General features: G+C 39.2%; 3 protein-coding genes across 3 annotated transcripts; all 3 read left to right on the top strand.

The window, feature by feature from the left end:
* The first annotated feature begins 3,386 nt into the window (after positions 1 to 3,386).
* LOC145687418 (uncharacterized) lies at positions 3,387 to 6,327 on the top strand. Its single transcript, XM_081760876.1, has 2 exons — positions 3,387 to 3,518; positions 4,573 to 6,327. Exons 1-2 carry the CDS (start codon positions 3,387 to 3,389, stop codon positions 6,325 to 6,327), a joined length of 1,887 nt encoding a protein of 628 aa, XP_081617002.1.
* A 480-nt stretch (positions 6,328 to 6,807) lies between these two features.
* Positions 6,808 to 8,652, top strand: LOC145687417 (uncharacterized). The gene has a single exon (XM_081760875.1). It carries the CDS (start codon positions 6,808 to 6,810, stop codon positions 8,650 to 8,652), a length of 1,845 nt encoding a protein of 614 aa, XP_081617001.1.
* A 14-nt stretch (positions 8,653 to 8,666) lies between these two features.
* Positions 8,667 to 16,055, top strand: LOC145687416 (uncharacterized). The gene is made up of 2 exons (XM_081760873.1): positions 8,667 to 9,384; positions 16,048 to 16,055. Exons 1-2 carry the CDS (start codon positions 8,667 to 8,669, stop codon positions 16,053 to 16,055), a joined length of 726 nt encoding a protein of 241 aa, XP_081616999.1.
* The last annotated feature ends 346 nt before the right edge of the window (positions 16,056 to 16,401 follow it).

Here is a 16,401-nt window from a genome sequence, read left to right as displayed (position 1 = left end):
GGAATATGCTTTCCCTGCATCATTTGCGGAATGCTGTTTTTTGCGTATACTTGACTCCACACCTCTTCCAAACCACTTCCAGCCATTATGTGACCTACTGATCCTATAAAAGAAAGGAGAAAGTGAAAACCTCCAAGGCGAATGAATAGTGAGTTCAGAGGGCTACTGAGAGGGGCTGCAGCTACAATTTCCCGAGCCTTGGCATATAATGGTTGATCAAACGTAACCATCGTGCAAGCCTGACCCTGCTTAGCACCTTCCTGAGCAGCATAAAGGAGAACGGTGTAAATAGTGGAAGGGTTTGAGGGTGCTAAATTCACAAATTGAAGAGCCAAAACTGCTGATGTTTCATACGGTTGTCCAGCATGCAGCCTTTCCATACAACCATTCCAACCAGGCCTACTATCGGTACACGAACCATTAAGCCAAATACCAGACAACAAAAACATATTCAAAGTGTGGGTGGTAATAGCTGATAAAGGTTTAATTTACATTACTTTCCAATTTAAAGCAGTTATACGTGTATACCCAGATGTATCTGGACGTTTGTATATCTGTAATTCTGTTAACCCACTTTGTTCAATTTCTTTTGTTTTGACATTCCTCCGAGGTACACAGGTGTCAACACTGAGTGCAGATTCAGGTGTCACACACAGTACACCACCCATGGAATGAAAAGTGGCATGATCATCCACAGTATGTACATTGTAATCAGCATTATCAAAGACATACTGAACATAGCCCTGATTTATATTTAATTTGTCCTCACTGGTAACTGACCTTTCAAATTTTAATATTTCGTTATAAGAAGAACAGAACCCCATATTTGTCAGTAAGTAAATTAAGAGCCTGGACCCAAACATTCTGTGAAGGAACACTGCTGTACCAAATTGAACAGGGAACACAAATGATTTTGGCCGAGATACTGCAATTATGGAATGAGCAACAGCGATTGTTTTCCGTTCAGTATTTTTTTTATTGTTTTCTTCTGTTATCCTGGTAGGCTTAATGATTTCATAAAGCAGTGTCTTCAGTAATTCTGGAATAGGATCTGGACTTCCCGCTTGAATTTGCTCAAGAGTTGGAAATTGAGAAGAATCGTAAGCTTGAGATTTCAGTGTTCGTCGAATTATTGCTGCTGCAGTTTTGATACTCTCAATTAATCATCTTTTTCAACAAATTGCCGATTTTGGTACCAGACATCCGACAGGATTCTGGATGCTGTTCCACTGAAGCAAATTGCGACCCTTCTTCCGGGAAGATCTGTTACATGTATGTTGGAACCAAAACGCCCGATCAATTTTCTTTTCAGGTGGCTGTCATCGTATGATTCCACGTTAGGGTTCAGATCGTTATACAGTTTTTGTAATTCCTTCAACGTGTACTGGCATTCATCATTCTCAATTAAATATTGACATAATTTATCAAATGCTGCAGCTCTTTCAGAGTATGCTATTGATCCGCCTCTAGTTGCTGGCTTTCCAGGTTTACTTGAGCCTTCCACCTTGAATCTTGACAAACAATACCTATGGTACCTACCATCACATTGGAGTAGGTCAATGACATTGCTAAGTCTGAGAAGTGCTTCTCGTCCCCAAGCACAATTTCTTCTTATTGCGTCTTCACGGATAGCTTTTATCAACTCAACTGTCTGTACCTCACTCCATTCTTCTTGGTATGGATACCTGCATTTCGATACGTCCACAAATTGGCGACCACACAAGAAACATTGTGTTTTAAAGTCAAATGGAGCACGGGGAGTTTGTCTAAGCTCAGGATTTGGAACTGTTGGGGGTGGCTTGGGTTTTAAAGTGTAGCGCCTACGACACTCCTTATGCACTTCCAACACTACTTCCTTTTCGAATTTCTCCTTCACACCATCTTGCTTAATTTCACTACACTCTATTATTCTATATCTCCCTTTGTGAGTTAACCGAATAAGTTCACCACCTTTATCAACACAAGGTTGCAATACACAACTCATACTTACAATGATAATAATATCGTTTTCACGTCTACAAAGCAAATCAAAACTGTTATGAAACAACTACCGGTAATACCACATGCTATACTTGATTAGTGTTCCTTTGCTTGGAAGACATAGTAAATTATCAGAAATGGTTTTAAACGTAAAAAGTAAAGTAGATACACAAGAGAATGTCGTTTACATTTTTTAAACATTAATCTTAAAATAATAATTATGCATGTTGATTTCAAAATAGCAATACGCAGAGGAAATGTTGAGATTTTGTAATTTAGAGACATCTGCGGAGCAAAAATTTAACCGTATCTTTAACAAAGAGAAAAAAATAATTTTCTAATCTCTTTCCTTCTACCCCTTCCCTCTCCCAAACCCGTCACTATTTCTGCGGAGACTTTTTACCACACTTACAGTAAATGGTAATAAATAATTTGGAACAGTCAAAGCTTTGTTTTTTTGGATGCCCGGGTTTAGGTGTTTTTCTGTCTAATTTTACTGTACTATATGTGTAGTAGATATTGTGATAAAATAATAGAAAAGTTCTTGAGGGAACAACCAACAATCACTGACTCTTTAGCCACTACGAGGTTACTTTTTTTGAAAGCAACTGAGAAAAAGATATTATGTATTTCGGTCAAAACTGTGATATGTTGTAGATATTGCCATGCTGAGAAAAAGTCTCAATGGACACAACCACAAATCACTAATAGTTTGGTCACTACAGGAATATTTTCTTGAAAATAACGGAGTATAATCATTTTCTGGACTTAGATAAGAATGAGTAAAACTGTGAGGTGTTGTACTTGACTGGCAAAACTTGATCTTCTCATGGTGAGAAAAAGTCTTAATGAACACAAACATCAATTATTAGCCGTTGGTCACTATAGGTCCATTTTCTTTAATCATCCCTCTATAACGATATTTTATTATTTAGGTGTAAATGAATGAAACTGTTATATCTTGTAGACGTCGTGATTCTAAGAAGTATTGTCTAGCAGTTTCCAGGGTTTTTCTTAGTCTCGCAAGACTAAAATCGGAATTTTGTATATGTTTAAATGATGCTAGTCGCTACTCTCTTCACCCCTTAACCAGGTTCTGTGTTAGGACTTTTCAGGATTTCATACTATTTCAGCGAAATTCCAGAATATCCTTAGCTTTTGCTGTTTTTTAAAAAAATGTAGCCACGTACTTGACAAACGGTCAGTGATTGGTGGTTGTACGTGTTGAGCTTTTTCCCCCCTTCAGGATCACAATATCTACAACATATCACTCTTTCAAGCAATTACACCGAAATACAGAATAGCGTGGCCTTCTACTGTATTAAAAAAATGAATCTATAATGGCCAAACGGTCAGTGTTAGTATTTTCTTATTTCCCTTCAAAATAGTGTTTTCTTGACCCAAAGATGGCATTGGAATGCATTTTTTGTAAACAGTCCCTGTTTCCAACTTTCACCCCAAAGACAACCGTTAAGGAAGGGAGAAGGGGGAAGAAGTGTCCTCGCCGGAGCGAAGAGGGTTCGTCGCGAGGAACAGAAGTGAGCAGAGATGGACAGTGCGAGTGTGCGGTGTTTGTTTAGTGCGTAAAATTAACATTCAATATTCACAATATAACAATTGCTTATCAAGAACTATCAGCATAAATGATTATTTGGCACTCAAGTGCAATAGTGCAAGACAATGTGTTTTTATCACGTCAATTTCGTGTTTCAATTATAAAACAAACAAACAAAAACAATCGATCAAGTGAAACAATAGATTCAAGTTAGCTTTATTAACTATTATTTAGTTAACTTTATTAATCTACAATCATATATTTCTTTAATTAACTTATATCTTTATTCAACTATTTATATATGTGATAAATTAAATTGCTATTGAATGCGAATGCGATCATTATTCAACTCGCGTATCCGTGGATGAACCTCCTATGGAAATACAGTTCTGTTATAAAATAACAGTGGTCCTCCAACTATTGCGCATCAATCACACATACCAAACATAACAAACATTGGTCCTACCAGGGCCGGATACGCGAGTGGAGAGAACTAATTAGTGTGTTTACAGTTTTAGTGGACAAATTAATTCAGTGCATTAGAAAAACGGCAATATGGCGGTGTACGTGAGCGTCGGGTAGAATATTTCCCGCGCGTCCGTGTCAGTGCGGTGGTGCCACATCACACCCAGGTCGGAGAGAAGAGGTCCAGGATTGCAGCAGCAGAGCAGTATCCAGGGAGCAGCTTTACAACCAAAGGTCAGTAAGTATTTATCTGGCTCATCCATTATTTTCCTTGCTTGTTTAAATCAAATTTAGAAATGAGTGAGACACAACGCCTGTTACGCCAACGCGCTGCGTACAAAGGGAAAATTTCGCGTATACAGACATTTATAAATGAATTTGATGAAGCCCAACAAAATGTAGAAGACATTAAAGCACGGGTGGAGCATCTGGACAGGGTGTGGTTAAAACTGCAAGAAATACAAGATGCCATATAAATCGAACAAGAGGATGATACAGACAACACAGGGGTAGAAATCGAAAACTTGTATTTCGGTGTAAAGGCACAATTACAAACGCTTCTGTCGAAACAGGAACACAAAAATCAGTCTTCAGATCATGACGCATCAAGAGCTAATACACACACACAAATCAAGTTGCCCGCGATTCAGATTCCTCACTTTGACGGGGATTACAAACAGTGGCTTCCCTATGAAGACACATTCAGGTCACTCATACACAATAATAAAGACATTGCCGCTATTCAAAAACTGCAGTATTTGAGATCATCTTTGAAAGGGGAAGCGCTAAAATTGGTACAAAATCTGCCCATCACAGAAGCAAATTACATTGTAGCATGGAAATTACTGTCAGACAGGTACTCAAATAAACCACTAATAGCTGCATCGTACATTCAAGAGATCCTTAACATTCGTCAGGTGCAAAAAGAAAACGCAGCAGAACTCAGGGAATTTGTAAACACCGCGGCAAGCAACATAAACGCATTACAAGCGCTCAAAACAGATGGTCAGCTATTAGACATCATTCTTATTCAACACTTTGTGTCACGATTAGACAGTAGCAGTAGAAAAGCATGGGAGCTACGCAAAACTGAAACACCATTTCCCACGCTTGACGAATTCCTGTCATTTTTGGAGAAAAGATGCCAAGGGTTGGAAACAATGACTGCGAACACAAGTGAAGTAAAGGGGGCAAGAATACATCAATCGCAAACAAAGGGTGTTATGGGCAATCATACGAAGGCGTATGTGTCCACAGTTTTTCGTGCATGCCAGTTTTGCAAGGAAGCTCATCCTATATTTGCATGCCAATCATTTATTAAAGCGAGTGACAAGCAAAAGAGTGAGTGTGTTCGCAAGAATAATCTCTGTATTAACTGTCTGCGGGAAAATCATCGAGCAAGCGAATGCAAATCGAGTTCGTGCAAAAAATGCGGCAAAAAGCATAATACATTGTTGCATTATAATAAACAATCAAGAGCGTCATCTTCTTCAGAGGGAAGAAAGGCAGAGAATAACAGAAGCAGCAACACGCCCAATGGATCCCAAGAGGAGCAAGATAATGTCCAGGGTTCATATTGCACACTTAAAGGGTTGCATACGTCACAGGTGTTACTCTCCACGGCCATGGTGAAGGTGAAGGACAGCAATGGACAGTGGATTACATGTCGGGGCCTTCTGGACAGCGCATCCCAGAGCCACTTCATTTCGGAGACATTGGTCCAGCGTCTGCGTCTCAAGAAGCATAGAAGACACATGCTCATTCAAGGCATAAATGATGCTGCGTCAGAAGCACGGTTTTGTGTTGACATCGCACTACAGTCAATGGTGACGTCATATCAGGCAAACATCAGTTGTTCAGTGTTGCCACGCATCACTGGAAATTTACTGGCGGAAAGAGTGGACTGTAAAAATTGGAAAATCCCGAAGAATATAGCACTGGCGGATCCCACTTTCAATGTTCCAGGGAAGATCGACTTGTTGTTGGGTGCGGAAGTATTCTTCAGGATACTCAAAGCGGAACGGAAGTTGCTGGGAGAAGAGCTTCCGGTACTACAAGACACACAGCTGGGTTGGGTCATCGCAGGAAGCATCCCATCAGAATGCCACAGAAACAGTCCAGTGACGTCATTCTTCACCAGAACCGAAGACAATCTTCACGATCAACTACACCGTTTTTGGGAGCTGGAAGAAGTGTTCACCAACCCTCGAACCGCCGAAGAGTCAGCATGTGAAACGCATTTCCAGAAAAATTTTGTGCGAGACGAGACAGGTAAATTTGTGGTTCGTTTGCCATTGCGTGAAGACCGATCTGTACTTGGTGACTAATTTCAACAAGCGACAGTTAGGCTACAACAACTGGAGCGGAAGCTAAAGCGTCAACCTGAGCTACAAACGTCATATGTAAAATTTCTAGAGGAATACGAACAACTGGGACACATGAAAGAAATTCAAGAATCGCAGTTAAGAGAAAAAAACAAAGAAGCAGCCTTTTACCTACCGCATCACGCCGTGTTCAAACCCAGTAGTACCACAACGAAGGTCCGCGTGGTGTTCGATGCGTCAGCCAAATCTACAAGTGGCAAGTCACTAAATGATATTCTCATGGTGGGGCCTACGTTGCAGCAAGATCTGTTCTCCATCGTATTGCGATTTCGTGCCCACCCTATAGTGTTTACGGCTGACGTAGAGAAAATGTATCGCGCCATTAGAGTACATCCCGATGACACATCATTGCAACGTATTCTATGAAGAAGATCACCTGAAGAACCAATTCGAACATTCGAGCTTCAGACCGTAACCTATGGCATGGCTTCATCATCATTCTTAGCTACAAGATGCTTGCAACAGCTGGCGGAAGAGAAATCACACCTATTCCCTCAGGCATCGAAAATATTAAAAGAAGATATTTTCATGGACGATCTCGCAAGCGGCGCGAGCAGCACGGAGGAGGCCTTAAGGTTACAAGCAGAACTCATTTCTTTGCTTCAAGGGGGAGGATTCAACTTACGAAAATGGTGTTCAAATAGTGCAGCGTTGTTGGAAGCCATTCCGCCAGAAAATCGAGAAATTGAATTTCCCGTCCAGTTTCAAGATGTGGAGGGCGTCAACACATTAGGTCTATCCTGGTATCCAAGCAAGGACAAATTTTTCATTAAACATTGGCCAGCAGACATCATTGAAAATTCAAGTAGCATCACCAAGCGACAGGTGGCGTCTGTGGTAGCTACTATCTTTGATCCACTAGGTTTGATAAGCCCAGTAGTAATCACATACAAGTGTTTTCTGCAAAGATTGTGGTTAGAACCAATCACATGGGATGATGAACTACCGCCGGAACTTCACGCAAGATGGCAACACTTACAGCAGCAATTAGCATTCATTAAAGATATTCAAGTAGATCGTTTCGTTTTAGTGGAAGGAGAACCAGTCAGCATTGAACTATGTGGGTTTGCGGACAGCAGCGAATCAGCTTATGGAGCATGTATCTACGTACGGTCAACGAATCAAAATGGTCAAACAAAAACACAATTGCTGTGTGCGAAATCACGAGTAGCACCGCTAAAGAAAATCACATTAGCCCGTCTAGAATTGTGTGCAGCATTGGTACTCGCAACTTTGCTTCATAAAATTCTGCCTGTGCTACAGTTCAAGATAGACAGCATTTATTTGTGGTCTGATTCCCAAATTGTGCTTGCTTGGTTATCTTCACCGCCCACAAGATGGAAACCGTTTGTTGCAAACAGAGTTGCCCAAATACAGGACATGACTCAAATCAGCGACTGGCAACACTGCCGATCAGCAGACAACCCTGCGGATATGATCTCTCGTGGTGTCGAACCTGCTTCCATTCAGAACCGAAAGATCTGGTGGGAGGGGCCTCCATGGTTGTCACAGCCCAAGGACACATGGCCTTCTTCAAGAAAGAAATCCAACATTCAAGACGTTCCCGAAGCAAGAGAAAAAACAGTTGTAGCTTTGACTACACAAGAGCCTCAGGATGACGTCATCAGCAAGTTTTCCGGGCTAACGAAGCTAGTACGAGTGATAGCTTACTGTCGCCGTTTCCTGCACAATGCAAGAAGGGGAAGCGAGCGAAAGACAGGCAGTCTATCAACGAGTGAACTAAACAATTCGCTACAGCTGTGTATCAGATTAGTGCAACAAAAGGAGTATAAACAAGAAATCAAGGATATTAGTGCAGGTCGTCAAATCTCAGCACGTAGCCCTCTCAAAAATTTGTGCCCTCTACTGGATGAGAACCAAGTGCTACGAGTGGGTGGAAGGTTAGAAAACAGTAACCTTCCCTATGAAGGAAAGCATCCAGCCATTATTCCTTCAAATTCGCATCTGGCAACACTGATTTTGGAAAATGAGCATAAAAGACATCTTCACGCTGGGTTACAACTATTAGTGTTCGCTGTGCGTCAACGATACTGGATCCCTAAGTGTCGTCAATTAGCAAAGAAAATTATTCATCATTGTGTGACATGTGTTCGTCTCAAGGCATCACCTATAACTCAACAAATGGGACAATTGCCATCTCATAGAGTACGGCCGGCACCAGCGTTTTTAAATTGTGCGATCGATTATGCAGGGCCCATAAGCATCAAATCAACTCTCAGAGGCAAATCGCTCAAAAATGTTATATAGCGGTATTTGTTTGTATGTCTACAAGAGCCATACATTTGGAAGCGGTCAGTGACCTCACAACTGAATCTTTCCTTGCAGCCATGAGAAGATTCATAGCAAGAAGAGGCAAATGCAGTAATATTTACAGCGATAATGGCAAAACATTTGTAGGTGCAAATAATGCGCTTAAAGAGTTATACAAGATGTTACGAGAAGATACATTTCGTAAAGGGGTGGAGGAGTTCACATCTTCGGAAGGCATACAATGGCATTTCATCCCGGCGCAATCTCCGCACTTCGGGGGATTGTGGGAGGCAGGAGTGAAATCTATGAAGCATCATCTCGTCAGAACTACAAAGGGCGCGACATTGACCTTTGAAGAACTTTGTACGCTCTTAGCGCAAATTGAGGCGTGTCTCAACTCTCGTCCTATAACAAAAATGAACGACGACCCTAACGATACAGATATTTTAACCCCTGGTCATTTCCTAATAGGCCAACCTCTCACCTCTATCCCTGAGCCAGACATAACTGACCTCCCTAACAATAGACTAGACCGTTGGCAGCAAACGCAAAAATATTTTCAAGTGATCTGGAAGCGGTGGTCGAAGGAATACCTGAACGGACTCCAGCAGAGAAACAAGTGGTATTTCCAAAAGAACAATATAACCCCAGGTACTATCGTGTTGTTGAAGGAAGTAAACATTCCTCCTTTGTCATGGCGCTTAGGTGTAATTGAAGAAGTGTATCCGGGTAAAGACTCGCTAGTGAGAGTTGTTACTGTACGGCCCTTTTTAGACGTTATGATAAATCATCAAGGGTGGAGATTTTTTTATCATATGCAAGAGAGATATTTTCTATTCACACACGGCGATATCGCTCGGAGATATTCCTCACAGAGGTCAATAGAGTCTGACATCTTTCGGAGGTTATGTGAACTATTTCAGAAAAATACAGGGCCACGATGTTTGCTTGTGGTGTGTGTGTGTGCGTTTCTACCTGCCACTTGTGAAAGGACAATTCCTGTTTCTTGGTAATTTGTGTTCCCGCCGTAGTAAAATAAAGAGCTTGAAATGGAAAAGAACTATTATGCGGCTTTTGCAATTATCATGTCCGTAGCAATGATATAATTGTGTTTATGTTTAAAAAAGAAAAGAAATATAGAACGGTGTTGCCTATTTAGACACTTAAGAATCGTTAATAGTAAGCTGAAAGACGAGTGTCATTTTATTGCTGGGGTTTTTAATTCATTTTTTGTATTTGTGTCCACAGAATATATCTAAATTAAAAGATAAAATATACATTCTTGTCCCAAGTATTTAAACATACAACACCCCCCCCATATATATATATATATATATATATATATATATATATATACCTTGTATACTAATCCGTAACTACGCAACTTCTCGTTAAATCTTTTAGGATTCATGGTATCTTTAGATACCATGGCGTAAGTGTTGTCTTTGACCGCTTATTTAGGTTCTATAACAAGTATTTAGGCCGGCTTTTTTTATTGGTCAAAAAAAGGATGCATTTTGGAATCAGATGGTCATCTTGGTGGCGCCAAGTGGGGACAGAGGGAAGTGACTTATCCTTGAGGAAATTTCAAAACTTTTTCAAGCCTTTAGTTTCTAACATACCAGATTGAAACTTTGCACACGGATTGTGTGCACCTTTGAGTAGGCCTATTTCTCAATTCTTTAGATCCATGTGTACTCGGGCCCGAGGCTGAGGGTCGCAACTATTCCGAGGGGGCGATTTTTTCAGAAAAAATTCTGATTTTTACCAATTTTTCCGCTTTAGGTGTACGATACGCACATGTGAGTCATACCGTTGGAAAGGGCTTGTTATATTGAAGAAAATAGTGTTTGAACCATGACTCTAGGCCAAATAGTAACGACGCAGTAAATTTTTATAATATGATTGAGTTGATTTTGAGTTTAATGTCCTGTTCAGCAGTGATGCTATGTGAGACGTGGACCTACTGATTAACGTGGAATCCAAACCACATGAGCTCCCACTGGAAATCGAACCCGGGTCTCCCACGCCAAAGGCGCGTACGCTAACCGGTTAGTTATACGTGCGTGTGTGGCCTAAATTCAGACTTTCAAAAAAATTTTCATCCCTTTGTTTTCAAGATACAAGATTGAAATTTAGCACACGCATTGTGTACGTAATACGTATTTAAGAAATTTTCAGATCCCTACGTGAACCCAGGGCCGGGCCAGAGTCAGTGTCGGATGTAGAAGGTAAAAAATCGGGGAGCCAGCCAGACCCAGGACTATGATAGGTATATCATGACTTTACTATAAACTTTCAAAAATATATAAATAATAAATTATTTTTTGACTCAAAAAACTGGGGTCCTAGGCAGGGCATGATTTAGGGAGGTGCAAAAGTGCACGTGCACCCCCGCGTTGTTGTAAATATATCGGCCGCGGTGGCTCAGTGGTAGAGCGTTCACCTCTGGTGCATGGGTTCCTCGTTCAAACCCTGCTCCCGCCAAGTGAACTTTGTGGTGGACAAACACCGTGTACGTGGGTTTCCTTCCACTTTCTTCATTCCACCATTTCATTCATTTCTCATTCTCGCCGTCTCCTTTAGCGTAACCGTTATAACCGTGGGGCTGAAAACTAAAAAAATTCATTTCATTTCGTTGTAAATGTACACTACCTAAAGTAAGAAGCTAGCAGAGAGCTTTGCAAAATAAATAGTTTAAGTCAATTTTCTGAAGGTTGAAGGAAAAGAATTCATCGAAATCAGATACTTAGCATTTCCAAAGGAATTTCTCACTCACATCACAGATAAAGCATTTAAAAAAACTCAAATTTAATTCAAATGTACTGGTAGTTATTGGTGCACCCCCTCAGAGAATCCTAGATCTAGGTCCCCCGGGCTAGAGCCGCCACTGGCCAAAGTGGTGAAGTGTTTCGGGGGGATCCTTTAAAAAAACCGGGTTTTCCCGAATTTTCCGGTCCAGGTGTATGATACGGACATGTGAGTGGTATCGTTGGAAAGGGTTTGTTATACTGAAGAAAATGGCGTTTGAACCATGACTCTAGGCCAAATAGTAACGATGCAGTAAATTATATATATAATGTAAATTTTGCAGGATTTAAATTTAGGACACGTATTGTGTACATAACTACGTATTTTCATAAAAAATTCATATCCCTACGTGAACCCAGGCTCGAACTAGAGGGATGCAAAAATTTCGAAAAATCGAAAATTCTCTCAGTTTTCCTCGATTTTCCAGTTTCTGGTGTATAATACGGACAAAGGAGTAGTACAGTTGGAAAGGATGTTCTATTCTGAACAAAATGAGATATAAAACATGATCCTATGATAAATGATCCCATGATCTTAACATATTTCAAATTCTATCGAATATCAAATTCATGGTGTATATTTCAAGGTGAAGTTTCCCCATCTATTCAATAAACTTGTATTTCAGCTCTTAGAGGCATATATTTTTGCTAACTTCATATACCCTGCATTTCATTGCAGTTTATTTTATTATAAACCATTACTTAATTCTACATATTATAGAATTGTTCATAATATTTGTCAAATTACCTCCGACATTTTCAACTATAAATGTATTTTTTTTTTTCATTTCTTTATATAACGAAATGTAATGCCATAGTGACATTTTGCACTATGCTCTCTCTTTCGTTACGAGCTAAAGGTGACTATTTTATTTCTAAACGAAAAATAAAATTAGTTATATTTAGTTCTAGAATTAAAGATGATGGAAACCAATGAGCTGACCACACACAAAACAACTTAAATCCATCTTCTTGACCATAGCTAATTAAGGACTACAATTGAAGAGCATTCAATTTATTTTTGAGCTGTAAACATATTCGTAGTTTTTATTAATACTAAAATCTAGAACAGTTTTACGCTTGTAAAATTCTACTTCATTTTGTTCGCTTGACAATAAATATATAAATACTTGCAGAATATCGAATCACATCTTAAACTGTAACTATATTTTCCTGTTTACTGGAGTCCTGTCTGATCAATGAAAAAATAAAAATAAAAAAAAGTGGGACCCAATGAGCTACGGAATAAGATACACAAGTCACCTACTATATACTGTATATATACAGGGCCGGATTTAGGGGGTGCAAGGGTAAACGTGCACCCCCTTCCGTTGTAAATATACACTACCTAAAGTGAGAAGCTAGCAGAGAGTTTTGCAAAATCAATAGTTTAAGTCAATTTTCTGAAGGTTGAAGGAAAAGAATTCGAGATCAGACACTTAGCATTTCCAAAGGAATTCCTCATTCACATCACAGATGCCTAAAGGCATTTAAAAAACTCAAATTTAATTCAAATGTACTGGTAGTTATTAGTGTACCCCCCTCAGAGATTCCTGGATCGGGCCCTATATATATCCGGGCCAGAGGTGGACAAAAAATCTAAAAACACTTCATACAGGACACGTAAGTTTGGCCCTCCACTGTACAACACGTGTTCCGGTTGCCAATCGTTCTTTTGTTTTCAATGTGTCATGTGGACCTTCCTCTTCCGTTAGCAGTAACAAGTTCACCTGTGAGTGTCGTGTTGTGAAAGTGGTGCGGTAAAATGGGCGACCTGACAGACTTCCAAAGAGGCATGATCGTTGGTGCCCGTCTGGTTGGAGCTCTACTGTCAGATAGGGACCGGAGAGCATTAAAAAGGATTGTAGCAGCTAAAAAAGAATACCACTGCAATGAAAATTACGTCTGAACTCAATTCCGGCCTATAGAACCTGGTTTCATCGAAAACAGAGCCCGACGGGAACTTCATAAAATGAAAATTCATGGCAGGGCCGCTATCGCCAATCCCCTAGTCACAGCAGTAAATGCGAAGAGGCGTATCCAGTGGTGCAAGGACCACAAGGCGTGGACTTATGAGCAGTGGAAACACGTAATGTGGTCCGATGAATCGACCTTCACCTTGTTTCCAACAACCAGTCGTGTTTACGTATGGAGAACACCGTCGCAGGCCTAGGATACAGACTGTCTGCTCCCAACTGTAAAGCATGGGGGTGATTCTGTTACAGTATGGACAGTGATATCGTGGTTTTCTGCAGGTCCCATCATAGCCCTGCATGGAATGATGAATACTAAGGAGTATGAGGCCATTTTGGGGGACCAGGTTCTACCCATTGCCCAAATATTGTTCCCTGGTGGTACAAAATTCCACACACCACGATTCAGGAGCTCTATACGTCCATTCCACGTCGGATCCAATCTGTTTTGAACGGAAAAAGAGGCCGCACACCATACTAGGTATGATTTTCACACTTTTGTAAACGTTTTAGATTTTTGTCCAATCCTCCCTATATATATATATCGGGTGAAGCATTTAAAATTGTTTTTGGGAATATCTTGAAAACTGCAAATCGGATTTTAAAAAAGTTGCAACAAAAGTTGTTCGCCTCGAAGGGGAACATCCAAAGATACCACACGCGACCCCCTGCCCCCACCACCCGGGTGAGGGAGGGGCAACTTTGAAATCTTAAATAGGAACCCCCATTTTTATCGCATATTTTGATTCTCCGTGAAAAAATACGTAACTTCTGTATTGAACATTTCTTCGTTACGTGATAGATGGCGCTGTAATCGACAAAAACAAACATAGTACAAACGAATGACCTAGTTATTGTTTCAATTTTCTAAAGTCGGGGCTATCTTGCCAGATTATTAATATTCAAAGTCTAGTTTGGATTTTAGTCATATTTTCCGTTTACCATTTTTCCATTGCTTACTTGTATTTATTTTATTCATGTTTATTTTCCTTTGCAATTAGTATAAATTAGTTAAGGTATAAGTAAGTGTAATTAGTTATCATTATTGTATTTTTTCCTTTCATTAATTATTTCATAATACAATTATATTATTACTGGTGAGCTTATGTCCGCGACCCATACCTTATATATATATATATATATATATATATATATATATATATATATATATATATATATATATATATATATATATATATATATATATATACAGGCGTTGATCCAAGGAGGGGGCTATAGGGGCTATAGCCCCCCCCCCTTCTTGACGCTCAGGTATACACTGGATAAAAGGGCTTCAATCCTGCTTTACACAGGATAAAGCGGCAAACTATGGTTTAACCCCTCCCTTGATCATATCCTGGATCCGCCAGTATATATATATATATATATATATATATATATATATATATATATATATATTTGTATACCTTTCGAGTCGTCGTCTGGAGACATAAATTGCACTATGTAGCAACGTCGCAAATAAAGAACCATAGATTTAGATGTATCAATCTATCAAATAGTTATATCGATTCTTTTCCAGATGGCAACTAAAGTCGATATTGATTGATACTGGCATCACTTATTAGTCAAGCAATCGATTTAACGCTTTGTTGTATTCGTAGAGTAATGCTAATGGCTTCAAGTTACTCTGCGACGTTGCCACATAGTAAAATTTTGATTCCCCATAGAGCCTGAAGGAGGCCCCGGAGGGCATTTCATCATACAACATTTTCGCTTTATTGTGACCTGCAGAAGAGTGCTCTGTGGTCCGTAGGCACCATTTTTAGAACACCCATAGTTTATATTATAATAATCTTAAGTGTTCTTGGAAGAAGATAAACCTTTCTAGCCTAATGGTTACTATTGGTTAAAGAGCTCGCCTTTGGTTAAAATATTTAATCTGACATTGTAAATTAAAATACAATTTATATAGAAGTGAAATAGTATGAAGCATATATATATATATATATATATATATATATATATATATATATATATATATATATATATATATATATATATATATATATATATATATATATTCAAAATTCTAGTTATGAAGTATCTATATACGATTTCTGAATTCGGAATTGAGTTGAGTTGAGTTGATTTTGGGTTTTACGTCCCGTTCAGCAATAACAGGAGGTAAGCACTAAAACGCTTGATTGACAAACCAGAGTAAGAACTGAAAAATAAAACAATATTGAATAGGTCTACAACAAGGGTGGCTAACCTTTCTTAAGTTTGAGCGCTACTTTTCATTTCTGAAATCACTAGCGATCTACTGATTAAAATATAGACTAAAAATGAGGACGTAATGGACAGGAAAAAAAAAAAAGAAATACGATTCATAAAATTAAGATTATTTAAATATTTAAAAAAACTAATTAATTCATTTTGATTTTCTCAGAAACGTTCATTTGTTATCAGAAACTAGCAATCAGTCCATCGAGATTGGTATGCTTGATTGATACAAACAGTAAGACAGACCAACGTGGGCTACCTCTCACAATTACTTGTAGACTAGTAGACCATGGTTGATGTGTCCATCTCTGGTCCCCAATAAATTTATGTGGAAGAATTATTGCAAATACTGTATTTAATTTTAGGTTTATAATGACTTGTTTCGAAGATATGGACAAAGGTTTCAATCAAGGACGTGCCGCTTCTGATGTATGCGGTCTAGGTTTCAATTCTCGGTGCTAGTCGGTTTTATCTCATTTTAAACTATGGATCTACCTTTGCTTTAGCCGAGGTTAAATTTCATAAATCAAAGCAAACCAAATCGAACGGCTAATTTGTTGTAGTTTTCGTAGTTTGGAAAACTATTCGCATTTCATGAACAGAAAATGGGGAAAAGATATTTATTTCCTTTTTTGTCAACAGAACAGATCACAGGACGACAGGTATAAGCAAATTCTTAGCAAAACCTGTTTTTTCCGCTTTCCTTCCAAGAAGCTGGC

Source organism: Thermobia domestica, chromosome 6 (assembly GCF_964235325.1).
Source record: "Thermobia domestica chromosome 6, izTheDome1.hap1.1, whole genome shotgun sequence".
In the NCBI taxonomy this organism is placed as follows: domain Eukaryota; kingdom Metazoa; phylum Arthropoda; class Insecta; order Zygentoma; family Lepismatidae; genus Thermobia; species Thermobia domestica.
Note: the sequence above shows the minus strand (reverse complement) of the source record. Positions and strands in the feature narration are given on the sequence as shown.